The 27,735-nt window shown below is 46.0% G+C and overlaps 1 protein-coding gene across 1 annotated transcript; it reads left to right on the top strand.

The window, feature by feature from the left end:
- Nucleotides 1–26,027, top strand: FTCDNL1 (formiminotransferase cyclodeaminase N-terminal like). The gene is made up of 4 exons (XM_038422327.2): nt 1–175; nt 17,008–17,047; nt 24,249–24,342; nt 25,951–26,027. The coding sequence occupies exons 1-4, from the start codon at nt 75–77 to the stop codon at nt 25,989–25,991; spliced, it is 276 nt and encodes a 91-aa protein (XP_038278255.2). The 5' UTR covers nt 1–74; the 3' UTR covers nt 25,992–26,027.
- The last annotated feature ends 1,708 nt before the right edge of the window (nt 26,028–27,735 follow it).

Here is a 27,735-nt window from a genome sequence, read left to right as displayed (position 1 = left end):
TTAAAGAAGAAGACCAGAAATGAAAACATGAGCAAGAGTGAAAGCATGAGAATGAGAAAAGAAAATATTTTCTTATGTTTCTGTTTCAGGGCATGAAAATGTCTTCCACCAAAGTGGGCTTTCGTCTGGCTGCCTGTTTACTAAACATTTCAGAAGCCAGAAAAAAAAAGATATTGTTGAGAAAATAGCTAAAGTTGCTCTTTATGATGATAATCATAAGAGCAACAAATAGAATAAGTTGGAATGGGAACATTTCAATATGATGTTTATTAAATTGTATGCTCTGTTATCCTGAAGATAAATTACAAAAGTTTAACTTTTTTTGGTGATATTGTGACTTTATGGTCTTTTTCCTTTTTTGCTGCTTGGCTCTTTTTTCCTAATATTTTCCCAGCATGTTATACTTCTGCAGGGGGTACCAAACAAATAATCTATACTGGTGGTTCTCAACCAATTCTGTATTCTGACCCAGAGTTACAAGAGAAAAAAGAGTACTTGTGGCAAAATAGATTTCCACTCCACACGGCTAAATTCAGTGCCTTGCATAATGACAGGTTTCAGAGTAGCAGCCGTGTTAGTCCCTATTCGCAAAAAGAAAAGGAGTACTTGCCACAAGTACTCCTTTTCTTTTTGCAAATACAGACTAACACGGCTGCTACTCTGAAAAGAGAAAAAGGGAACACATGAAACTGGTTTGTGACCTTCACTCCCCAGCTTGAGAACCCATGACCTTATGTGGCCTGTTGTCATACAACATCCATTAATACAGATACTTTTTGCCGATGGCCTCGTGGTGGATTAGTAATATGCTGTGGTTTTTATAGCCCCTACCAAGGAAGGGTCTCAGAGTGCTTACACACTTGAGTGAACCACATACTTCCTGTGGGATAGGTGGGTAGTATTATCCTTGTTTTAGGGGGCGGGAGAGACTAAGACTCAGAGACAGGTTAAGTGATTTACTCCCAGTCATGCATTGAGTCAATGGCAGAGTCACAAATAGATCTCCTGAGCTTTACCTCAACACTATCCTTCCTCCCTAAGACTGGTGCTTGGGAAAACTGGCGGTGTAGGGAGTGGGGAGAATTGACCTGGGGATGTTGTGTGGGAGTTTTATTGGTACTATCTGCATTGGTGATGGGATATCAGGGTGTGATATCAATTGAGGGATGATACCTGAGCCACGAGTTGTCAGGAAGTGTGGGGGAGACAAGGCCCTACACCCCCCATTCCTGAGATTCACCATGACTCTCAGCCAGCCAGTAAAACAGAAGGTTTATTAGATGACAGGAACACAGACCAAAACAGGGCTTGCAGGTACAGACAACAGGACCCCCTCCATCAGGTCCATATTAGGGGGCCGGGAGCTTGGACTGAAATCCCTCCTGCAGTCTCCTCCAGCAATACCCCCTGGCTCCTCCTCCAGCCTTTATCCAGTTTCTGGGTAGAAGGTGTCACCTGGCCCCAACCCCCTCCTGGCTCAGGTCACATGGTCAGGTATTGTCCCTCAAGTGAAGTCACACCCTGATATCCCATCACCAAAGCAGACAGTACCAGTAAAACTCCCACACAACATCCCCACTCCCTACGCCATCACATCTCTCCCTCCTTTGAGACTGAACTGAGCGGGTTCACTCTAACCAGTGACCTGGGGAAGTTCAGGCCCCCCTCTCCGGGACAATGCATCAGCTATCATGCTGGCACTCCCCTTCACATGGGCCACATTCATATCATAATCTTGCAGAAGCAGGCTCCACCTCAGGAGCTTGAAATTGTCTCCTTTCATCTGATGTAGCCAGGTCAGGGGGGAGTGATCGGTGTACACAGTGAAGTGTCGGCCAAAGAGATATGGCTGGAGTTTCCTAAGGGTCCACACCATTGCCAGCTATTCCTTCTTGATGGCCGCATAGTTCTGCTCCGGGGTAACAACTTCTTGCTCAAGTACACGAAGGGTGTCTCTCTCCGTTTTCATCAACCTGCATTAACACCACACCCAGCCCTGTGTCTGAGGCATCGGTGAACACCATAAAGGGCTTGTCAAAGTCTGGGTTTACCAGAACTGGGCCACTGACCAGAGCTTCCTTCAGCGCACAGAGAGCCCTTTGGCACTGCTCAGTCCACACCACCTTCTCTGGCTTCCCCTTCTTGCACAGCTCAGAGATGGGGGGTGGCTATGGAGCTAAAGCGGGGCACAAATCTTCAATAATACCCCACCATCCCAATAAAGGCCTGGACCTGCTTACCCCTCACCTTAGCTAGTTCTGGCTTTAGGCAGCCGCTCCCCACCCGGTGGTCCAGATAAGATACTTGAGCCAGCCCCACTTTGTACTTCTCAGCTTTTATGGTCAGCCCAGCCTCCTGGAGTGGGTCCAGCACTTGTTTAACCTGGGACACATGGTCCTCCCAGGTCTGGCTAAAGACACAGATGTCATCAATGTAAGCCACGGCAAAACTCTCCATCCCCCTCAGTAGCTGATCCACCAGGTGCTGGAAGGTGGCCAGTGCCCCCTTGAGGCTGAAAGGCAGGGTCAGGAACTCAGAGCCCCAAATGGGTGATAAAGGCTGATTTCAGCTGGGCATCTGCATCCAGTGGCACTTGACAGTAGCCCTTTGTAAGATCCATGGTGATAAGGTAGCGAGCCCCCCACCCCAGCTTGTCTAGGAGCTCATCAGGCCTGGGCATAGGGTAGGCATCAGATACAGTGATGGCATTAAGTTTCCGATAATCCACACAGAACTAGATCGAGCCGCTGGATCCATCTTATCGATGGATCGATAAGAACCATCACCTGGTCTCCGGTGGCAGAGGTGCAGGCCCGCATCGTGCGGTCATACCAGACCTTCTGTTTCCTCCGGGCTGGCCAGATTCTTCTTGGCCAGGCCCATGAGCTCAGCAAGTCTTTCTCGGAAGGTCAAGACATACTCCGCCACGGATTCTCCATTGGGAGTGGCCTTGCCCTCCCATTCATCTCTCATCAGATCCAGGGGCCCCCTTACCCTTCTTTCATGTAACAGTTCAAAAGGCGAAAACCCGATAGACTCCTGGGGCACCTCCCTGTACGCGAACAGCAGGTAAGGTAAATACTTGTCTTAGTCCTGCAGGTGCTGGTTCATAAAGGTTTTCAGCATCATCTTTAGAGTTCCATTGAACCTCTCAACCAGCCCATTGGACTGGGGGTGATATGCTGAGGCCCAGGTGTGCCGGACCCCACATTTCTCCCACAAGCACCAGAGCAGGGCTCACATAAAGTTGGATCCTTGGTCTGTCAAGACTTCCTTGGGGAACCCCACTCGGCTGAAAATGGTCAGCAGTGCATTTGCCATGGTGTCTGCTTCAATGGAAGACAAGGCCACTGCCTTGGGGTAGCGGGTAGCAAAATCTATCACCAGGAGAATATATTTCTTCCCCGATCAGGTTCTCTTGCTAAAAGGTGGTCCACAGCCACCTTCTGGAAAGGCTCCTCTATAATGGGCAAAGGTCTCAAAACTGCTTTCCCCTTGTCCCGGGCCTTCCCCACCCTCTGGCAGGGATCACAGTATCTGCAATACTGTTGGACAGTAGTAAAGACTCCAGGCCAGTAAAAGTTCTGTAGCAGCCTCTGCTGGGTACGCCAGATTCCCTGGTGCCCTGAGAGAGGGATGTCATGGGCCAGGTACAGGAGTTTGCATTGATACTTCTGGGGGACCACCAGCTGCCTCCGGATCCCCCACGACTCCACTTCCCCTGGGGAAGCCCATTCTCAGTACAGGAATCCTTTCTCCCACAGGAACCTCTCTTGGCAACCTCTCCCCGTGGTCTGTGCCATGCTGAAGCCAGCCAGGTCCTTTAGCTTCTGCAAGGAGGGATCTTTCTGCAACTCAGCCTGGTACTCAGCAGCTGGGGAAGGGACAGGGACCTGCTTCCTCTCGCAGGCTAGGTCTGAAGCCGCATCCCCTCTGAGTCTTGCCCCTGAGCACTCCCTTCCCACCAGGGTATGGTCCTGCGCCTCTGGTGAGATACCCTCCCTGATGTCAGGGCATAGTGCCCCTTGCTGGCTCTGGCTATGGGTCACGACCAGGGTGTTCTGGGGGTTGCTTGGCCAGTCCTCTAGGTCATCCCCTGTCATAAATATAAAGGGAAGGGTAAACACCTTTAAAATCCCTCCTGGCCAGAGGAAAAACCCTTTCACCTATAAAGGGTTAAGAAGCTAGGATAACCTCGCTGGCACCTGACCAAAATGACCAATGAGGAGACAAGATACTTTCAAAGCTGGAGAGGGGGAAAAACAAAGGCTCTCTCTGTCTGGGTAATGCTTTTGCCGGGAACAGAAAAGGAATGGAGTCTTAGAACTTAGTAAGTAATCCAGCTTGATATGCGTTAGATTCTGTTTTGTTTAAATGGCTGATAAAATAAGCTGTGCTGAATGGAATGTATATTCCTGTTTTTGTGTCTTTTTGTAACTTAAGGTTTTGCCTAGAGGGATTCTCTATGTTTTGAATCTGATTACCCTGTAAGGTATTTACCATCCTGATTTTACAGAGGTGATTCTTTTACTTTTTCTTCAATTAAAATTCTTCTTTTAAGAACCAGATTGCTTTTTCATTGTTCTTAAGATCCAAGAGTTTGGGTCTGTGTTCACCTATGCAAATTGGTGAGGATTTTTATCAAGCCTTCCCCAGGAAAGTGGGTGTAGGGTTTGGGGAGGATTTTGGGGGGAATGAAGTTTCCAAGCGGGCTCTTTCCCTGTTATATATTTGTTAGATGCTTGGTGGTGGCAGCAATAAAGTCCAAGGGCAAAAAGTAAAATAGTTTGTACCTTGGGGAAGTTTTAACCTAAGCTGGTAAAAATAAGCTTAGGGGGTTTTCATGCAGGTCCCCACATCTGTACCCTAGAGTTCAGAGTGGGGAAGGAACCTTGACACCCGCCATCAACACCTCAGTGGGCAAATGATGGTGCACCCCCACATCCTTGGGGCCCTCCTTGGCCCCCCATTTCAGATGTACCCTCGCCACGGGCACCTTGAATGGGCTCCCGCTCACACCCATCAGGGTCAAGTAGGTATTGGGTACCACCCGATCTGGGGCCACCACCTCAGGCTGGGTCAGCGTCACCTCAGCACTCATGTCCCAGTACCCCCTGACCTTCCTCCCATCCACTCTAGGGGAACAAGGCATTCGCTCTGCAGGGACAGCCCCACACCCACCCTGTAAACTGAGAACCTTGGATCCGGAGCATCCAGCCCCCCAGAGGAGCTGGTTTGGGAAACTCCTCCCTCCTGAGCAGTTGGTAAGCTGCTAACCCCCACTGCCTGGGAAGCCTGCCACTCCTCTGGCTGGGTCCCTACCCAGTTAAACCTGTGTGGGTTCGGTCTGCTCAGTCTGTCCTTGAGCTTGGGGCACTGGGTCCATATGTGGCCTCTCTGGCCACAGAAATAACAAGTCACATTCCATTGGTTCCCTTGATCCGGGCGGTTGGTCCCAATGCTGGTTGTTGCCCTTGGGAGGGTGTTCTCCACATTCCCCCTTTGGGGAATCCCAGGGTGACTCTCTGCATCATAGTGGGCCTATTCCTTTGGGCCTCCTCCTGTCCACCCCCGACAGGCGGTCCACGAGCTCATCAGCCAGCTGCCCTGCACATCACTGGTCCTCTGGCTTTTTGTCCCCCAACCACAGCCTCAGGTCAGATAGACAATCTTCATACAGATGCTCCAGTACAATCAGTTTAGTCCTCCTCAGTCTGGGCCCCATCTTCCCTCTTGTAGACATATCCCTGCATTCAGAGGATCTGTTCCAGATATGTGACCTCAGGAGTTTTACGCAGACTCCAGAACTTTTTCCGGTACGCCTCAGGAGTCTTCCCAAACTCATGTAACAGAGCCTTTTTGAACAGTTCATAGTCCCCTGCCTCCATCCCTTCCATTTGGCTGTACTGCCCCATGGCTTTGTGGTCCAGTAAGGGGGTGAGAAACCGGAGCCTGTCAGCAGGGTCAACCCTGTGCAACTCACAGGCCTTCTCAAAGGCAATCAGGAATTCATCTATGTCCTCCCCTTCCTTACACTGGGACAGGATTCACTTATCAAAGCTCCATGCAGTCCTGGGTCCCCCCTTACTCACCACAGCAGGGGCCTCTCGGTTCCTCAGCCTTGCCAACTCCAGTTCATGCTGACACTGTTTCTCCTTCTCCTCCAGTTCATGCTGACGCTTCTTTTCATGATCCTCTTGCTGCTTTTCCTGTTCTTCCCACTCCTCCTGCAGTTCCTGCTGCCTCAGCTCCAGCTCTTTCAGTTTTAACTCCCTCTCCCATTCCAGCTGCCTCAGCTCCAGCGATGGGGAGCTCTGCAGGGAGGATCCCCTGCTGGCCACAGGGGTCAGGGTGCTCTCAGTGTTTGCTGGGCTCCTTCCAGCCCCTCCCCTAGCCATAGGTAGGAAGGGTCTCGAGATGCCCTCGGCAGCAGTCTGATCCCTCCCAGCTGGGACAGACACCACTGCTGGGACAGACCCCAGTGCCCGCCCTTCATCTGCAGGGCTGCTTCCTTCAGAGACAGGGAGGAGAAGAGCCCAGTGTCTTTTAATGCAGTCGTCTGCTTTTCGTTAATGTTTTCTGCCATTTTGCTTTTGCATCTCTCAACTGTTCTGACAGAGACAGGCAGTTTTTTTATTCTAGATACAGTCATATCTAATAATCTATCGATTATTTGGCAAATCATTGAACAGAACCTCCGAACTGCTGAGAAAAACTTCTTTTATATATTCCCCATCTGTAAACGGCTTTCCGTTTTTTGCAATGCAGTATGCAATCTTGTAACTTCCTTCTGTAGCTTGATTTTTATTTACACTTACGCATTTTAAAACACTGCTTTGCTTCTCTTTTCCTGCTACTGGCTTTTTGATCGATTCAGTCTTGTTTGCTCTATCAAGAAAGGTTTTCTCATGCTCTGTTTCAAAATGTTGTCGAACACTTGATGTGCAACATACAACACTTTCACAACAGAAAGTGCTAACAGCACAGTCCTTCTTTTGAATAAATCCAAATGTGTCTGTCCAAGAAGGCTAAAATGAATGGACGTCTAACTTTGCTTTCTTAGGAGCTGACATTTTGTCAAATGTACCCCTCAACTCACAGTGGAAAAAAAAATCGCGACAGATGGCACGCACAACGTCAAACACAGTGCACTGTTCCACATGGCCTGATATAAGCGCAAATCAGGATTTAAAAATATCCCAGTGGCACTGGAACAATTTTTAAGGTGGGGGTGCTGAGCTGCGCCACCTCTTGCCCCTGTCTGCACCCCTCACTGCCCCAGGCTGGGGCCAGTGGGCCACAGCTGGGGGCGGCTGCAGAGCACCGGGCCGAGGCCAGGAGCAGAGCCCCAGGCCAGTGGTGGGGATGCCAGGCCAGGAGCAGAGCTCCCTGGACTGATGGCTGGGACCGGCAGTGGGCTGGAACCCCCAGTGGGAACAGTGGCCAGGACCCCGGCTGCCAGGGGGCCGGCAGCCAGGACCCCAGGCTGGCAGCAGAGCCCCGAGGCCGATGGCCAGGACCCGGGCAGTGTGAGTACCACTGAAAATCAACTTGTGTGCTGCCTTTGGCATGCGTGCCATAGGTTGCTGACCCCTGGTATAATGTATGAGAAAATGTGAGTGCACTGATATGACACACAGGATCACAACACAGACTGACTTACAAGCAGAAGGATATAAATAGATAAGACAGAGGTGCTATAGTTGTTACCTAAACACAAAATCTTACACAAGGTAAAGAACCTCCACAGGCTATGGCAAAGGTGATTCCAAGTCGCAGGAACGATGTTTTTCATGCTCATACTCACAGAGTAAAACATGCTCTTCAGTCTAGATTTGTTTTCATTTCAGGTCAAAGAAAAACACCAAAGAAAGGGCTTAACCCTAAGAGGCACTGTGATGATGCTGCCTGTGGTCTATGGTACCTCAGTGGTTACTCAGAAGTCCAAATAATGCAGTTCCCTTAAAGTGCCCGGCCTCAGGCCTCCATCCAGACACACATGTCAAACATATGATGATAAATTCTGAAAATCTTATTTCATCATATAAAAGAAAAGGTTCTCCTGACCCTAAAGGACCAAGCCCCAGACCCAGGTCAAATAATAACTTAGATCTTTCCCCAAATACATGCTTATAGTCAATTCTTATTAACTAAAATAAAATTTATTAAAAAAGAAAAGAGAGGTAGAGTGTTGGTTAAAAGATCAATATACAGACAGACTTGAGTTCAATTCTTGAGGTTCAGATACAGACCAGAGCTGAGCTTGTAATTGCCAAAAATATTTTTAGAATTAGTCCATGGGTTATAGTCCAGTGTCCATATTCAGGGTGACTCCAGTCAGTGACTGGGGATCTCAATCTTTATGGCTCAGAGTTTCCCCTTCTTGAAACCCAAAGCAGATCTGAGATGAAAAAGGATCCTGTCACAAGGTTTTTATACATTTCTTGCAGCCTTTTGGCCTGAGAAAACAATAGGCTTAACTTCCCTTCTTCTAAACATCATGGCAATTAGCACAGGATAATTTATCCATTAAACAGTTCAGATACAGGTATCACAACCTTCAAAGATTTCAGAGTAGCAGCCGTGTTAGTCTGTATTTGCAAAAAGAAAAGGAATACTTGTGGCACCTTAGAGACTAACAAATTTATTTGAGCATAAGCTGTCGTGAGCTACAGCTCACTTCATCGGATGCATTAGGTGGAAAATACAGTGGGGAGATTTATATACACACACAGAGAACATGAAACAATGGGTTTATCATACACACTGTAAGGAGAGTGATCACTTAAGATGAGCCATCACCAGCAGCGGGGGGGGGGGGGGGGGGGGGGCGGGGCGGGCTGGGGAAGGAGGAAAACCTTTCATGGTGACAAGCAAGGTAGGGTATTTCCAGCAGTTAACAAGAACATCTGAGGAACAGTGGGCGGGGGGGGGGGGGAGAAATAACATGGGGAAATAGTTTTACTTTGTGTAATGACTCATCCATTCCCAGTTTCTATTCAAGCCTAAATTAATTGTATCCAGTTTGCAAATTAATTCCAATTCAGCAGTCTCTCCTTGGAGTACTATTTCACTCAAAAAGAAAAGGAGTACTTGTGGCACCTTAGAGACTAACAAATTTATTAGAGCATAAGCTTTCGTGAGTTACAGCTCACTTCATCGGATGCATTTTCGATGAAGTGAGCTGTAACTCACAAAAGCTTATGCTCTAATAAATTTGTTAGTCTCTAAGGTACCACAAGTACTCCTTTTCTTTTTGTGAATACAGACTAACACAGCTGCTACTCTGAAACCTGTTATTTCACTCAAGTATATGTTAATATTCCTTTTTTGATCTTTGAATCAAAGCTTCAGAGTAGCAGCCGTGTTAGTCTGTATTTGCAAAAAGAAAAGGAGTACTTGTGGCACCTTAGAAACTAACAAATTTATTAGAGCATAAGCTTTCGTGAGCTACAGCTCACTTATAGCCATAGACAAGACTTGTTTGCTTACATCACAAGACTTGAGCAAACATCTACTCTTCTATCTCTAACAATGCAGGTTTGCATTTCAAAGCTCTATTCATTTATATATCTTTTTAACCAGTCTTTAAAGTTCGGCCATAGGTCAGGTCAGTCTGTGAGTTAATTAACTCTTTCTGGCCCTCTTACCTTTCAATGAGATATTATATTACACTCCTAATGTCACAGGAATTAACCGCTTCCTGCAAGGTACTGAGCACCCTGAACTCCCACTGAACTAGTGGGTGCTCAGCACTTGTCAGAATTAGGCCCAAAGACTGAATAAATAGACATTTTCCATGACAGAGAAAACACAGTGGCTGTAACATGCTGTGTCTTAAGGACAAGATGGCAGCTGTATTAGGCAGGGAGAAAATCTACTTTTAAAAGTGTAGTATTTAGAAAACAGCCTTTAATTTACATTGCTACCTGTAGATAGAATAGTGAGACATAATAGGCAAGATTCTGCCACCCCTACTCACACTGAGTAATACCTCACTCTACTAACACAGATTTCAATGGGGCTTGCTTGTGGAGTATTGGACTAGTCAACATAAGGGTGACAGAATCTAGCCCAACATGAGAACAATGGGTCAGATCGCCAGCTCATGGAATGCAGCCTGGCACCATTGGCTGGCCCAGTATCATTAGAAGAAAACAGATAACCCAGAGTAGAAGTCAGTTCCAATGATTGGTGTAGGAGGATAGAGCCAGAGCCAGACAATAAAATTCATATATATATATATGGAGAGAGAGATCAAAACTCAGAGATCATCAGGAGCTCTGAGATGATAATAGAGAGCCCCTGACAAAGCCAGCCCCGATTACAGAATGGACCCCATCTGAAAGAAATTAGGTGATTCCAGGTTTAACTACTGAGTGGGCCCAGCTGAGGAAGGGCTGGAGGCAAGAGAATGCAGGGAGTTAAAAAGTGCCTGCAGGGTCTTGTGTGAGCACCTAGGGAACAGATTGGGAGACCTAGAAGGGAAGTAAAGAGGTGAGGAAGGAAATGGTGTAGGGGAAACTGCAATATGGGTAGAAGATTTGATGTAGCTGTGCAGTACAGGGCCCTGAGCTGTAACCCAGAATTGAGGTGGGGACTGGATTCCCCTACCAGCCCCAAGGAAGTGGTGTACAAGGGTAGCTGAGCCCAGTGAGGGGGCTGCAGGCTGAATGAGAACCTTGCTGAAGAAGAACTGTGGAGAAAGTAGAAGCTTTTTATTTCTATTAAGATAGCTCTGAATGTTAGTGTGGATAGCTGACCCTGGAAGGAATGGGCTAAAGACTGGGCCCTGGTTGGAGGGATGGGTTTTCTGAAAGAAACCACCCCAGCCCCAGAGTGACTGTTGACAAGGGCTGCTACCCCACAAGGACACTGATGCTATGCCTGGCCATGAGGAAGTGCATAGTGGTGAGGAAACCCTGTTACAATGCTTTTTCTTACATTACTTTAACTGCAGTGTGTCTGAAACCACTACATTTTTGTAGTTTTCCTTGTCTACTCTCTCTCTTTTTTTTTTTTTTTTCCTACACCTCATGGCAAGCACTGTATCTCAGCTCTAGTTTACATCCAGCTGATGATAGCACCTTTGGCAAACAATAAATGATTGACTGACTGTCCTTGGCCACTTTTATATTGCATGAGTACATGTGCTGCCAGACCCCTATCTACAGAGGGCAAAAAGAAAAGGAGTACTTGTGGCACCTTAGAGACTAACAAATTTATGTGAGCATAAGCTTTTGTGAGCTACAGCTCACTTCATTGGATGCATTAGGTGGAAAATACAGTGGGGAGATTTATATACACACAGAGAGCATGATGTTCTTGTTAACTGTTGGAAATGGCCTACCTTGCTTGTCACCATGAAGGGTTTTCCTCCTTCTCCTCCCCCCCCCCCCGCAGCTGGTGATGGCTCATCTTAACTGATCACTCTCCTTACAGTGTGTATGATAAAACCCATTGTTTCATGTTCTCTGTGTGTATATAAATCTCCCCACTGTATTTTCCACCTAATGCATCCGATGAAGTGAGCTGTAGCTCACGAAAGCTTATGCTCTAATAAATTTGTTAGTCTCTAAGGTGCCACAAGTACTCCTTTTCTTTTTACGGATACAGACTAACACAGCTGCTACTCTGAAACCTATCTACAGAAGGGATTCTTTCAGCAGCAAATTAACATGAAGCGATTTACTTTGTCCATATTGGATACAAGGTTAAGGGGGTGGGGGAGAATCACTCCAGGTTGCACTTGCTTTTGAAATTTTTACTTCCATAAGTCCTTCGGAAGACATTTCATACAAAATGAAATCAAAGATTGCCTACTTGGAACTTCTTTTTTGGATGGGATAAGTATTGTGGGTAAGTCAAATAATTGTGCTGCTAAGATTTGAATTGACTTAGCTCCTGGCCTAGCCCAAATTTGGTTGTGGGGGTTTTTGTTTTTTTATTCTACATAGATTGTACTGCCTTGGAACAATAAATAAACTCCAAACTAGAAAAAGCCCATTCCGTGCATTAAGGGCTGGCTTCCTCTCTTTTACTTTCACTGAGCAGTACTTTCATTCCATAAGTCATCCCACTGAAATCAGGGGGAACTTTACTAATAAGATACTAAAAGTGTGTGCTGCAGCAGAATTGATCCCTTGTTGCCATGTTTTCAAGAGCTCAGTTCCCATTTGGGTGCTTTAGTGAAGTGGCCAGACCTTTCAAAGTGCTCCATGCCTGCCAGCTCCCACCATTCTAGCCTTTTGAAAATCTGATGCTAAATGTTTGTCAGTGCCCTAATTATGTTCTTCAAAGGCAGAAGCAATATGGGATCTTTTATGGTAGAGTAGTTGAGACATTGTAGCTCAGGATAATAGAACAGATTTGATACTGCAATTCAGCTAATTAAAATGATTGTAGTCCCTTGCTGAATGACATTTCCCAGGATTATTTCAACTTTTCCTCTTCCCAGGTATAAATGCCAAGCCCTGGAAAGTCTTGCTAGAGGGTCTTAAACAGCATAGTGTAGAGACTATCCAACCAGGTACACATGTATGTCGAAATGACTCTGTTTCATTAGCCTTGATGTAGCTACTCCCTCCAAAAACTGTGTAATTTAAATTTTCCTGTACTTATAGGCTTTATTAAATACTCCTTTTTTACCAGCTCACTACCTGTCTCAGGTCATGACCTGCATGGTTCAGGATTGCTTGTGTGCTTGTTACACTCAAGATGCTGGACAGCAAAAAGAAGTGCGGGGTGGGGTGAAGCAGAACATATTTATACAGACATCGTTCATTCGTATACATGCATGTGCCTATTCCATGCACCCAGGAACCTGAGATCACCTGACTCATTTGCTCCCTGGCATAGCAAGCTGTGATTCCCTAAACAAGAAAATAAATCCAAATAAAGGATCACATCCCCCTGCAGTTTAAGTCACAAAATAGACACACTAGGTAATTGTGCAGCTGGTGCCGTGTCCAACTGATGCAGAGTATGTATCCACCCTAGCCATGAGTAAAACATCCATCACCATAGTAATTTATATAGTGGCTAACACCATTATTTTTTTAAAAAATTGTTCATTCTGTATAGAAAATGAGCCCTATGGGATGTATTTATGGAATGGGACACATTTTGCAGTTTGCCCCATTGACCTCTCTTGGGGGCAGGCCTTCAAGGATGTTACAGTATTTTATTTCGTCAAATATATGGGCTCTTCCTGATCTCCAGCAGAGGGATGCTCCACAGGCAAGGGCTCTCAGCTCTGGAGGGAAGTGTAACTTGAGCAGTGAATGTTGTTTTTCCCTCCAAGCTCTGTCAGGCATATTCCCTGTGCGGATTGGTGTATTCTTGAAGGCTTGCACAGAGCCCCTGTTCTAGCTCACATTATTGGGGCTTTATGGATTAGGGCTAGGATCTCAAAGCAAATCCTGCACTGGGGAGACAGTGCAGTGCATTGAATATGGCCTAATAAGCTGTTGCCAAGGTGATGCTGTCAGGAGTTTTTCCAGCGTGCTGGACCAGTTGAAGCTTCATCTAGATTGGGCTGATTGAGGAAGTAGAGTGGAAGGTAATGGCATGTATTGCTGCAGCCAGGGCTTCATCTGGGATGGGCAGGGGGTTGTTTCCTGCATCTGTTGTGCATACCTCAAAGTACAAAACAAATCTGTTTCTTTACCCATTGTTTTCCCCTCAATTTAACATACCCATGATAACTTGTTGTAGGGAGTTAGGACAACTCACCTTGATGGTGTTCCATCTCGGCATGTGAATATTTTATTTATAAAGTGGATATTATTGTTACTGACCTTCTGGGAAGGACTAATGGACAGGCAGTAGATACCGAAGAGGTGGAGCCAATATTTCAAAGTCAATAAATAAATTACCTATCTGCTTTAGAAGTAGGTTTTAGTTTCCTATTTGAGTGCTAGCTAACAGATCTTTTAGGGCCAAACCTTGTTATTTACACAAAGTCTTATGCAAATCCAGAAACTACATGTAACTCACCAATTTGCTAGGCAACTAAATCTGCCTAAAAATGTTGAGGAAGCCTTTAAGGAGGTCTGTTAAACACTTGTCCTGGAGAGTCATACAAGAAAGGTAGAAATGTAAAAGTTTGCTTCTCCAATGTCCATGTCCAGCATATGTACATGTGTCTTTACGATGACAGTTAAAGGACTGGGTGAATCTGCTTTAAATAGCAAAATCTGCTGGAAAGAGGGATGGTGTCCCTAGCCTCTGTTTGCCCGAAGATGGGAATGGGCGATGGGGTGGATCACATGATTGCCTGTTCTCTTCATTCCCTCTGAGGCACCTGGCATTGGCCACTGTTGGAAGACAGGGTACTGGGCTAGATGGACCTTTGGTCTGACCCAGTATGGCCATTCTTATGTTGAATAAGTGTCATAAAGATGTGTTCTGCTATTGAGGATCTAATTGTCCCAGAAGAAATGTAACATTTTCATGGTCTCTCAGTGTGCCGGCGCCCAACTCTGGCGCCAAGGGTTTCGCTACATAGTTTATCTCATTCTGCTGCTTGATGACCTTAAAGGGCTCGTCCCAGGCAGCCTGTAGCTTGCGCTTTCTTATGGGAATAAGAACAGTCACCTGGCCCCCGATAACATAGGAGTGGGCACATGCTGAGCGGTTGTACCAGACTTTTTGCTTCCCTTGGGCCCTGGCTAAATTCTCCCTGGCCAAGTCCATGGGCTCAGCGAGCTTTCCCCAGGAAGTCAGTACATACTCCACTACATACTGATTTTTTTTTTCCCCCATCGGGGGAGGCCTTCCCCTCCCATTCGTCCCTGAACAAGTCCAGAGGTCCCCTCGCTCTCCTCCCATACAGCAACTCGAAAGGAGAGAACACAGATGAATCCTGAGGCACATCCTGGGACACGAACAGCAGCGGGTGTAAATACTTGTCCCAGTACGTGGGTGCTGGTTCATAAAGGTTTTCAGCATCATCTTTGGGGTCCCATTGAACCTCTTCACCAGCCCATTGGATTGAAGGTATACACTGAGCCCAGGTGTGTCGGACCCAATGCTTTTCCCACAAGCACTGGAGCAGGGTAGACATGAAATTGGAGCCCTGGTCTGTAAGGACTTCCTTGGGGAACCCCACTTTGCTGAAAACAGTCAGCAGTGCATCTGCCACAGTGTCTGCCTCAAGAGAGGACAAGGCCATCCCCTTGGGATAGGGAGTAGCGAAATCTACAACCACCAGAATGTGTTTTTTTGTTTGTTTGTTTGTTTGGTTTTTTTTTCTTCTTCCCTGTCCAAGTTGCCTTGCTGAGGGGGTCCCACTATGTCTGCAGCCACCTTCTGGAAAGGCTCCTCTATGATGGGCAGGGGCCTCAAAGCTGCTTTCCCCTTGTCCTGGGCCTTCCCCACCTTCTGGCAGGGGTCACAGGATCTGCAGTACTGCTGGACAGCATCAAAGATCCTGGGCCAGTAAAAGTTCTGTAGCAGCCTCTGCCTAGTGCACCGGATTCCCTGGTGTCCTGAGAGAGGGACACCATGGGCCAGGTACAGTAGCCTGAGGCAGTACTTCTGGGAGACCACTAGCTGTCTCCTGATTCCACCCACGGTTCCACTTCCCCTTGGGGAGCCCATTCCCAGTACTGGAATCCCTTCTCCCACAGGAATCTTTCCCGGCAGCCTTCCCCCAGGGGTTTTGCCCTGCTGTGGCCAGCAAGTTCCCTTAGCTTCTCTAAGAAGGGATCCTTCCCCAGCTCAGCCTGGAATTCAGCAGCTGGGGAAGGGATGGGGACCTGCTCCCTCTCAGTGGCTGAGTCCAAGGCCGCAGCCCCGCCAAGTCCTGTCCCCAGTGACTGCTTTCCCGCCAGGGTAGGGTCCTGCACCCGCAGCAGGACACTGCCCCGGTGTCATGGCAGAATACCCTTCCCTGGCTCTGGCTACGCGTGATGATTAGGGCACTCTAGGGGCCACCCAGCCAATCCGCCAGGTCACTCTCCATCAGCACCTCACTTGGCAACTGATGGTGTACCCCCACATCTTTGGGCCCCTCCTTGGCCCCACATTTCAGATGTAACCTTGCCATGGGTACCTTAAATGGGGGCCCGCACATGCCCGTCAGGGTTAGGTAGGTGTTGGGCACCACCCAGTTTGGGGGCCACCACCTTGGGCCGGGCCGGCATCCCCTCAACACCTGTGTCCTAGTGACCTGCTTCCCATCCACCTCCAGGGGAATGAGGCACTCATTCCTCAGGGGCCACCCCACACCCACCCTGTAGACTGAGAACTTTGAATTCAGAGCATCAAGCCTCCCCAAGGAGCTGGCCTGGGAGACTCTTCCCTCTTGGGCCATTGCTAAACTGCCAGACCCACCTGCCTGGGGAGCCAGCCCCTCCTCTGGCTGGGCTCCCACCCAGTTAACTCTTGGAGGGCTCAGTTTGCTCATCCTGTCCCTGAGCTTATGGCACCAGTCCCATCTGCAGCCCCCCTACCCACAGTAATTACACTTCAGGTCCCGTTGGTCCGCTGGGGCCGGTCGGTCAGCTCTGGTATTGGCTGTGTCTCTCGGGAGGGATTTATCCAAGACTCTCTTCAGGGAAGCCTCTGTGTGACCCCCCCCCTTCTGCACTGATGTGGGCCTGTCCCCCTGGGATTCCATTCCATGTCCTGACCTGCTAGCTACAAACTCATCAGCCAGCAGCCCTGCACGGCACAGGTCCTTTGGCCTCTTGTCTACAAACCCCATCCTCGGGTCAGGGGGACAGAGTTCATATAGTCGCCCCAGCCCCATTAGTTCAATCACGTCCTCCTTGGTCTGGGCCCCGGCCCCATTCACCCACTTGTTGGTGTTTTTCCCCCATCAGTGTGACCAGTTTCAGATGGGTCATCCCCTGGGTCTTCTGCACGCTCCAGAACCTTTTCCTGTATGCCTCTGGAGTCAGCTCAAACTTGCGCAGCAGGGCTTGTTTGAACAGTTCATAGTCACCTGCTTCCACCTCATCCATCTGGCTGAACATCTCTATGGCTTTGGGACCCAGTAAGGGGGTCAGATGCCAAAGCCTGTCTGCAGGATCAACTTGGTGCACATTGCAAGCCTTCTCAAAGACCGTGAGGAAGACATCTATATCATTGCCTTCCTTAAACTGAGGCAGCACTCGTATATCTGAGTTCCCTATGGGCTTAGCCACCCTGGGCCCATCCACATTCACCACGGTAGGGGTCTCTCTGCTTCTCAGCTCCACCATTGCCAGTTCATGCTGCCTCTGTCTCTCACAGTCCTGCTGTTCCTTCTCACAGTCCTCCAGCTCTTTCAGTTTCAGTCCCTTTTCCAACTCCAACCATCTTAGCTCCACCAACGGGACACTCAGTGGGAACAGATCCCCTGCTGGTCAGGTAGGTGGATCCTGGGGCTGCCTGGCTGATTTCATCCCCTCCCACCAGTTATGTGACGAAAGTGGGGTTTTATTCATGTTGTGTTGCATGTGACTCTTACTGCCCTATACTAATACTGTGTGTACCTTGGGATCCAGCAGCAGGCTGGCCCCCCGATGGCTGCAAGTTTTGGAAAGATGTTGTGAGAAGTGAAGGGGGCGAGGAGGTAGCTCCCTTTCTTGGACACCCTGGCAGCCATCTTTGTAGCTGTTCTCTACTTACTTGGCTTACCTGTAAAGGTTTAAAATGTCTCCCTGCATTGCATAGATCAAAGGAAGTGAGTGCGCACTGGGCTTGAACTTTTTAAAATTGAGGAAAAAACTCTCCCTCTGTGGTTTGTCTCTTGTGGGAGGGATAGCTCAGTGGTTTGAGCATTGGCCTACTAAAGCCAGGGTTGTGAGTTCAATACTTGAGGGGGCCATTTAGGGATCTGGGGCAAAAATTGGGGATTTTTCCTGTTTTGCACAGGGGATGACCTCCTCAGGTCCCTTCCAACCTTGGTATTCTATGATTCTCCCCTCTGGAGAGGCGGACAGGGCTGCAGCTCTGCCACAGGTCCCAGCTGGGGAGCCAGCCCCTGGTCCCTCCCCCGCAGCCTCAGCTCGCTGTGCTGCTTGCACTCTGGGTGTTGATCTCCTGCTGGGCAGCGCGGCTGCGAGAGCCACTGGGTGTAGCGTATTAAACTGCTCCCCGTAGGAACGTGGTATTTAACGGAGCACCACGGCTGGCATGTGTAAGTAGCATGTTCCTACAGGGAGCAATTTAATACACTACCCCTGTGTACGGAAGGCTGTGCCTCCCCAAACAGCCTGGCCTCTACCCCCCTCAGAAGCCCTGACCTATCCAACACCCCCTGCTCCTTGTCCCCTGACTGCCCCCTCAGGGGTCGGCCCCACCCCAACTGCACCCCCCAATCCAAGCTCCCCTGACTGCCCCACCCCCTATCCACCCCTCTGCCCAGTCCCCTGGGACTCCCACGCCTATCCAACCGCCTCCTGCCCAGGAAGGCATCCAGTCTGTGATAGAAGCTTATTGAAACTTCTGAGGGTGAAGTTTTATCTGTATTCAGTTTTCTTACTGTACTAGGCTTAGACTTGCGTGTTTTATTTTATTTTGCTTGGCAAGTTACTTGGAATCACTTAAATCCTACTTTTTTGTATTTAATCACTTTTTACTAATTGATTAACCCGGAGTATGTTAATACCTAGAGGGAGAGGGGGGAAGCTGTGTATACCTTTCTCTGTGTTATAGAGGGCAAACAATTTGAGTTTATCCTGTATAAGCTTTTATACAGGATAAAATGGATTTATTTGGGGTTTGGACCCCATTGGGAGCTGGGCATCTGAGTGTTGGACACAGGACCACTTCTTAAGCTGTTTTCAGGTAAACCTGCAAGTTATGGGACGTAGCTCAGACCTGGGTCTGGGTTTGTAGCAGGCTAGCATGTCTGGCTCGAACCAGACAGGGCACTGAAGTCCCAAACTGCCAGGGAAAACAGGCTCAGAGGCAGGCTCAGCACAACAGTTGGCAGTTCCCAAAGGGGGTTTCTGTGATCCAACCCGTCACAGGTACATCCTAGATGGGAAACCCAAAACTGTAATCGAGGCAGGGGAGGTCAGAGCCAAATGGGTGGAGGTGCTGGAGAAGAAGAAAGCTAGTAGCAGCCAGTGGAGATATCAGAATGTCAACCCAGGATGACACCCCACCAACAGCCAGAGGCTCAAGTGATGGTGCAACCCTTTAAGACCAACTCTTTTAACTTGCCTACAACCAAGTTGCCTGTCCAGTACAAAGGTTGGTCAGGAATATGGACTTTTTCTGTCTATGATGATTATCCAGTTCCCATGCTGCTGGGAAAAGACTTAGCCAACCATGTGAGGCTAACAAAAAGGGGTGGGGATGGTCACCCGTAGTCAGGCTAAACAGGCTGTGACGTTATGAGGTAATGTAATATCTCATTGAAAGGTGACAGGGCCAGAAAGAGTTAATTAACTCACAGAAAGAAAAGGAGTACCCGTGGCACCTTAGAGACTAACAAATTTATTAGAGCATAAGCTTTCGTGAGCTACAGCTCATTTCATCGGATGCATCTAAGCTTATGCTCTAATAAATTTGTTAGTCTCTAAGGTGCCACGGGTACTCCTTTTCTTTTTGCGAATACAGACTAACACGGCTGCTACTCTGAAACTTAACTCACAGACTGACCTGACCCATGGCCGAACTTTAAAGACTGGTTAGGAAGATAAGTAAATGAATAGAGCTTTGAAATGCAAGCCTGCATCCTTAGAGGAAGAAGGGTAGATGTTCCTTCAGGTCTTGTGATGTATACAAACAAGCCTTGTCTATTACTATAGCTTTGATTCAAAGATCAACAAAGGTGTATTAACATTTAGGAGCCAGAGGGGTAGCCATGTTTGCTGCTTTTACAGATCCAGACTAGGAGTCCTGTGGCAGGACTAATAGACTAACAGACATATTGGAGCATAAGCTTTCGTGTGTGAATACCCACTTTGTCAGATCCGTGTCGTGGAAATTTCCAGAGGCAGGTACAAATATGCAAGCAAGAATCAGGCTAGGGATTTTGTACTTGTGCAAGTCTCTTCATGAGATTGATATTATTGTCTATATGCCTTTTTGAAGATTGTGGTAACCTGTATCTAAACTGCTTAATGGATAAATTACTCAGTGCTAATTGCCATGATGTTTAGGAGAGGGAAAGTTAAGCCTATTGTTTTCTCAGGCCAAAAGGCTGATGGAAATGTATAAAACCCCAGGGACACAATCCTTCTTCATTTCAGATCTGCTTTGGGTTTCAAGAAGGGGAAACGCTGAGCCATAAGGATTGAGATCCCCAGTCATTGACTGGAGTCGCCCTGAATGTGGACATTGGACTATAATCTCTGGACTATTTCTAAAAAGACATTTGGCAACTACAAACTTGTCTCTGCTATGTATCTGAACCTCAAGGAATTCAAGTGTGTATGGATATTGATCTTTCAACCAACTCTCTCTCTTCTTGTTTAATTTTAGTTTGGTTAACAAGAATTGACTTAAGCATGTATTTTGGGTAAGATCTAAGTTATAATTGGACCTGAGTGTGCGGCTGATCCTTTGGGATTGGAAGAACCTTTTCCTTTATATGATGAGATTTTCAGTAATCGTATATCTGACGTGTGTCTGGATAGAGGCCTGAGGCCAGGCACTTTAAGGGAACTGCATTATTTGGACTTCTGAGTAACTAGGGAGGTAATACAGAAGCTGTTTTGTGCTGGCTTGGTAAATCTAAGTATTGGAATATCCACCAGCTTTTGGGTTTGTCTGCCTGGTTCTGTTTGCAGTTCACCCTAATTGAGTGACCTCAACTGGCTCCCACGGGCAGCATTGTCACACAGGCCTCCATACCTAACTCCATTCCTTAGCCTCCTACCAGGGCCCAGTCTGTGTCCCCAGATACCACAGGCCCGGGGACCCAGCCAGAGGTGGTGGAACCAGACCCCAGACCACAGTCTATGACAGCGGTTGTATATCCAGTTCCTGGGACCCAGCCAGAACCAGTCCAAGGATCAGAATGGGCAGAGCAGTCAGCATCAGAGCCCGTGCTTACAACCCCACCAGAGTCAGGGGAGCCAGCACCAAGAGGCACCACGGAGCCTGCACCTGCAGCAGCAGCTAAACTGGCATAAGAGGCTCAACCGGAGCCTGAAATACCACCAAGTGCAACAGCGGAGAGTGGTTCACAGTCAACGGAGACACCCCCATCACCTGCATTGCTTCCAGGGAGACCAAGCCCAAGTCCATAACCCAAAAGGAACTAATGTCTCCAGCATCAAGGGAGCAGTTCCAGGCAGAGCAGGAAGCGGACGAGAGCCTCAGGGCGCTTGGACGGCAGCCTGGAGTAACCCACCACCTCTCAGCTCTTCTAATAGGTCCAGGTTTGTCGTAGAAGGAGGACTCTTACACAAGGAGACCCTTTCTGGTGGGCACAAGGAGGACTGGCATCCTCTGAAACAGTTGGTAGTTCCAACTAAGAATAGGGAAAAGCTCTTGAGCTTAGCCCACGATCACCCTAGTGGCCATGCTGGGGTGAACAGGACCAAAGATCATTTAGGGAAGTCATTCCACTGGGAGGGAATTCAGCAAGGACATTTCTACCTATGTCTGGTATTGTGAGGTGTGCCAAAGGGTGGGAAAGCCCAAGATCAGGTCAAGGCCCCTCTTCAGCCACTCCCCATAATTTGGGGGTTGCATTTCAGCAAGTAGCTGTGGATGTTCTGGATCCTTTCTCTAACAAGACACCCAGAGGAAAGCTGTACATACTGACTTTCATGACCACAAGGCCAGGGCTGGCACCATCTATGTTGTGCTGGCTGTCTGCAAAGAGGTGAATTTCACCTTTGAGAAGAAATGTACCCATAGTTTGTTGGAGGAATGTGTGCCATTGAGAGGGTAAACTTTAGTACAGTCAAAGAACTTTCTCTGGAGTCAGCTGCATTGCATTGCCTCCTAGCATCTTTGCTAATCAGATGCTTTTGTTGGGAACATGAACAAACAATCTAGAATACGATGTTTTCATTTTCTTGGTCTGAGGAAAATACATATATATTTGTTTTAATCAAACCATTTATAGTAAAGCAGTTTGGTTTAACCGATGTCTGATTATAGACAGCATTAGCCCCACAGCAAAGTAACCAATGTATTAATTCTTAATGATTACTTGTTTATATAGCAGCCAGAACACAGCATGGCGCTTTTCAAAGACTTTAAAAAGATATGCTCCCTGTCCCAAAGAATTTACTGTCTACATATAGGCATATTAATCATGCCACTCCATTGCACTGCTTTTTAACCTTTTTTTTGGGGGGGGGTATTCTCTTTCAAACTGTTTTCTGATCTCTGTGCATTTAAATACTAGCTTGCATTTTGGAAGAAGATTAGAGTATCTGTGAAAACACCTGTTAAATGCTGAAGAAAACTCCTTAGGAGTTATGCAGCTGTAAGGTTTTTTTTTGCTGTTAATGCAGAGAAAATGCCAATTCTGGCTCATCATTTTCAGAAACAGCAACACTTAAAGTTACCTGGCTCTGTGATTAAGTGAGTGTACAAAGAAATATGCGGCTGATGGATGGCTAGGTTTTGACTCATAGTTTTATTAGCTTATTAGTGGCAACAGCTCAAATGGAATTATAGCTATTATACTCCATTACAAATATCAGACAATTTGCTTCTGCTGAAATTCATGCTGACAGCTCTGTTTGCCAGCCATCTTCTTCCCTCCCCCCCGTGGACGTTCAGGAAAGAATGTTTTTTATTCTTTCAGCAATTTACTCAGTTGAATAGGATGAAAATGAGACTAAAAGCTTTTCAGATGGAAAAAACATGAATTTATTTTTCACATCAGGAGCAATGTTGAAAAACTACTAAAATAGCAGGGTCTGATCTCATTTCTGGTTTTCTTTCACCATAGGAAAAATAGGCGTGAGATTATGACATTTACAGTGTTAATTGTTAAGAAAAAAGATTTTTGTGGGCTTTTTTGTAATTTTTTCCAATTAAACAAACTTGCGTGAAATAGCTTCAAGGTGACTGATGTAAATCAACATAAGTCAGGAAATTCAATTAAAGCTGTTCTAAAGGACTCCCACTGATTTCACTGGGCTTTGGATCAGGCCCTTTAGGCTAAAATTCTAGGCTGATGCTTAGCCCATAACCACTTTGATATTCTATGGTTTGTCTGGCAGTGGTAATGTGGATCTGACTCATAAAATACTTGCATCTGTTTCTCTATCCCTCTGATTCTGGCCTTGTGCCTGAATGTTATAATCACCACGGGGCCAGATTCTGCCTTCTCATGCACATCTGCAGCTACCATTAGCTTTGAGAGCTGCAACCACAAAGATGAGGTCAGAATTTGGCCTCCTACCATGTCTTTGCACCATGGTTTTCTGTAATTTATACCAGGATCCTCTCTGCTGTAGCCTTTCATTCTCAAAAGTGTGTTGGGACATAGTTGCTATGAAGATGCTACACAAAATAAGGACCTAATCCTGCAAACAGTTTTCTAGCACAGCATGTTAGTGGCCTCAGTGGGACTCTGACTGTGTTAGTGCTGTTTGTAAGGTAGGGGGCTAAAGTAGAATTGGATTCAAATGCAGTACAGCTATAGAGTATGGTCCTGATCCTGCAGAGTGCTTTCTGTGGGACACTGATCCCACAATTCCCATTAGTGTCCCCCCCCCCAGCATTTGATGTCAGTCAGGAAGTATTCAGGAGGAGGCATCGAGGGACTGGCAGAATCAGGCCCGGGAAGCTCACTCCTGCACCCCTAGTCATACAAGTAGTCCTGTTGAAGTCAATGGACTATGTGCATGAGGAACAACCTCTTTGCAGATTGGAACTCCTGAAGGTTTCAATACACATCATGAATACGCTAAATAAAGAGACATAATAATTTAGGCCCCTATTCATCAAAGTATGTTTAAGTCTGTCCCTCTTTAGCAAAGCACTTAGACCTAGATGCAAAGACAATGGGATGTCTAAATACCTTTCAGAGTAGCAGCTGTCTCAGTCTGTATCCGTAAAAAGAAAAGGGGTACTTGTGGCACCTTAGAGACAAATTTATTAGAGATCAGCTTTTGTGAGCTACAGTTCACTTCATCAGATGCATTTTGTGGAAAATATAGTGGGGAGATTTTATATACATAGAGAACATGAAACAATGGGTGTTACCATACAGACTGTAACAAGTTTTGAGGAGGTGGGTCCTAAAAACTTAAGTGATTGGTGAATTGGGGTCTTAAACATCTGCCATTTGTGTATGAAAAGTCTGAAATCTCTTGTTTTTCCTCCCACAGGACAAACATTCTCAAGCCACAGTACTCAATATATTTTCTGATAATGATTTCCACAGATCAGTCATAATCATAGCAGCTCCCATTGATATGTTAGGTAAGAGGATCTGTTATGATGATTACATATTTTTACACTTCAAAAATCCTCTTGCTTTCTGTTAACTTTCAGCTTTGACTGACTGGGGAAAGGCAGGGCTCATCTCTGGTTTCCTGCCCTTTGTAACTACCTGGAGGCTTCCTGGATAAGTTGGGAGTTCAAGCTGAACATTCTGTGAGTAGCAAGCCTCAAACGCACCATTTTTTTAAATGGGAAATGCCTAGTGATGGTATAACTAAAAGTGGTATATATTTCTAAAGTTGCTTGAGACTGATGCTTTCTTAAAGCTATATAATGCCATTTCTTTTAAAACAGAATTCCCTAGTCGTTTACTTGTTAGCATGATCGGACTCTTATTTATTTAGCAATTTGGTAAAGTTCACAGTGATATAGTACACTAATCTTTACACCATCACCAGGCAGAATTTCCTTTTATTTCAAAAAAGGATGTGTTTTTGTGCTTGTTACTTTTTTATTTTAATTACTCATACATCACAACAAGCTTAACTCTGACCCCAATGAATACAGTTCTTCCATTAGTAATCTCAGAATATAAACACAGCACAATGCCCTTCTGAAAAAGAAACATAGAATAATATATGTTCTCAATGTCCCATGTTGATCAATTTCTAATGCTAGTTCACATAAGTTAACTATAAATTATATTATATACTTTTTAATGAAACCACATATACAATATAATTCTAAAGAAAATAGCAATTGTAAATATTTTTTTTCCAAAAATGTGTTGTATAAATACATCAATTGATAGTTCCCATTTAACAGTTTCCTTAACAAGAAAATGCTTCTGGGTTTTTATTTTGCATAGATAAGATTATTTTGAGGAGAATACATTTCTTTCTTTGCCCACATAATATACACATTCTGGCCAATATTAGATTTATCCTCTTACCTATAAATTTTCTCCATTTAAGTGCTATGTTTTATTAATAAATGTGATAAGTAAGTACATTGTTGTCACACAGTACCCTTAATGTGTTGTTTAATTTTGTTTTTAAACATGATGGAGAAATAAAATAAGACTCCATTTTTCCCCCTTAAAAAGGCGCTATCCAGATATTTGACATGTAATTGAAAACAATGTGTTTGAGTAGAAAACAGAATGAGAATATCAAGAGCCAGCAAATATTACACATTTTTAGCATTCAGTGCTTCAGTAAAATAAACTGTTATCGAGTTTGGTGTGAAACCAAAGATAGCAGGATACAAAATTAATTGCCTTGTGATGAGATTTTTATTTCATTTCAAATGTGTTTTAGTCCACTTCAGTGTTTCATACACAGCTTTCTTGGGGAAGGCACGTTTCTAAGTTACAGGACCTTGAAATTTCGTCAACACCTCTTCTAAGATCAGCAGGGGAAATGACGATATTAATGTGCAAAGTGAATTAGATTATCTGCCCCACTTTAGTCCTGGAGCAAGAAGCTGTGTAATTTTAACTTTCCTGTCTCTCGTTTGGTTTCAAATTAGTTGTGTTTTCAAATAGAATCCCTTCCTGTGATTCAGAACAGAAGTATCCTTCTGACTAACCCTCTGTGCTTTATTCAGGTTTGACTGATCCCTAATTGCCTATTTTGCATTTGTTAGGCAACTATGTCATTGCTGCCTGCACTGCGGCTTTACAGTGAATTGATATGGCTATCCAGGAAGAAATCCATCCTTGCCTTGGAGCAGTGGACCTAGTTCCTATCTAGCCTCTTTTGGATGTAGGCTTGGAGGAATGTGGAAAAGTGGCTCAAAGTAAGTGGAAGTTCTAGTCCCAATTCTGCTGTTGGGATTGATGAAGAGCAAGGATGATATTGTTCCTTAAATTCTGTCTCTGGCCTCATCTAGAGTAGGGTTTAAAGGTATGTGTTTCAACTTCCCCTAGGCTTTAACATGACCAGTTTACACCACTTTAAATTCTAGCATGTGCATTAAACATTTGCTTAAGTGCTTTCCTGAACTGGGACCTGAACCAAAATGGGGTTAGATAAATTTGGCTTTCACAGCCATGCAATTCCATGCTGGGTGTCAAAGCCATGACCTCTTGTGGTCAGTAATACTTCCCATGATATTCTTTGCATTAGACAGAGTAGCTTGCTTGCAAAGCACTTTTGGGACTCTTTAGGGTGGAAAATATTCTGTTCCACTCAGGTTCTTGTACTGTCTCTCATCACTCTAATATCTGAGCTCCTTTCTGAAATACACTGAACAATATTATTTGCATTCATCATATGTGATTTGTCATATGACGTTATGCTGGTGACTTGACAGTGGTCCTTCTCCTGCAGCAGTTTCAGTCCCTGAAGGCCTGGGGATCAAGGTGTTTTCAACCGAGACTCAAACTCTTCCTTTTTTCAGAGTAGCAGCCGTGTTAGTCTGTATTCGCAAAAAGAAAAGGAGTACTTGTGGCACCTTAGAGACTAACAAATTTATTAGAGCATAAGCTTTCGTGAGCTACAGCTCACTTCATCGGATGCATTTGGTGGAAAAAACAGAGGAGAGATTTATATACACACACACAGAGAACATGAAACAATGGGTTTATCATACACACTGTAAGGAGAGTGATCACTTAAGATAAGCCATCACCAACAGCAGGGGGGGGAAGGAGGAAAACCTTTCATGGTGACAAGCAGGTACGCTAATTCCAGCCGTTAACAAGAATATCAGAGGAACAGTGGGGGGTGGGGTGGGAGGGAGAAATACCATGGGGAAATAGTTTTACTTTGTGTAATGACTCATCCATTCCCAGTCTCTATTCAAGCCTAAGTTAATTGTATCCAGTTTGCAAATTAATTCCAATTCAGCAGTCTCTCGTTGGAGTCTGTTTTTGAAGCTTTTTTGTTGAAGGATAGCCACTCTTAGGTCTGTAATCGAGTGACCAGAGAGATTAAAGTGTTCTCCAACTGGTTTTTAAATGTTATAATTCTTGACGTCTGATTTGTGTCCATTCATTCTTTTACGTAGAGACTGTCCAGTTTGGCCAATGTACATGGCAGAGGGGCATTGCTGGCACATGATGGCATATATCACATTGGTAGATGCGCAGGTGAACGAGCCTCTGATAGTGTGGCTGATGTGATTAGGCCCTATGATGGTGTCCCCTGAATAGATATGTGGACAGAGTTGGCATCGGGCTTTGTTGCAAGGATAGGTTCCTGGGTTGGTGGTAATTGTTGTGAGGTGTGTGGTTGCTGGTGAGTATTTGCTTCAGATTGGGGGGCTGTCTGTAAGCAAGGACTGGTCTGTCTCCCAAGATCTGTGAGAGTGATGGGTCATCCTTCAGGATAGGTTGTAGATCCTTGATGATGCGTTGGAGAGGTTTTAGTTGGGGGCTGAAGGTGATGGCTAGTGGCGTTCTGTTATTTTCTTTGTTGAGCCTGTCCT

The sequence above is a fragment of the Dermochelys coriacea genome, chromosome 11 (genome assembly GCF_009764565.3).
Source record: "Dermochelys coriacea isolate rDerCor1 chromosome 11, rDerCor1.pri.v4, whole genome shotgun sequence".
Taxonomy (NCBI): domain Eukaryota; kingdom Metazoa; phylum Chordata; order Testudines; family Dermochelyidae; genus Dermochelys; species Dermochelys coriacea.
This window is presented reverse-complemented; position numbering and strand designations above follow the sequence as displayed.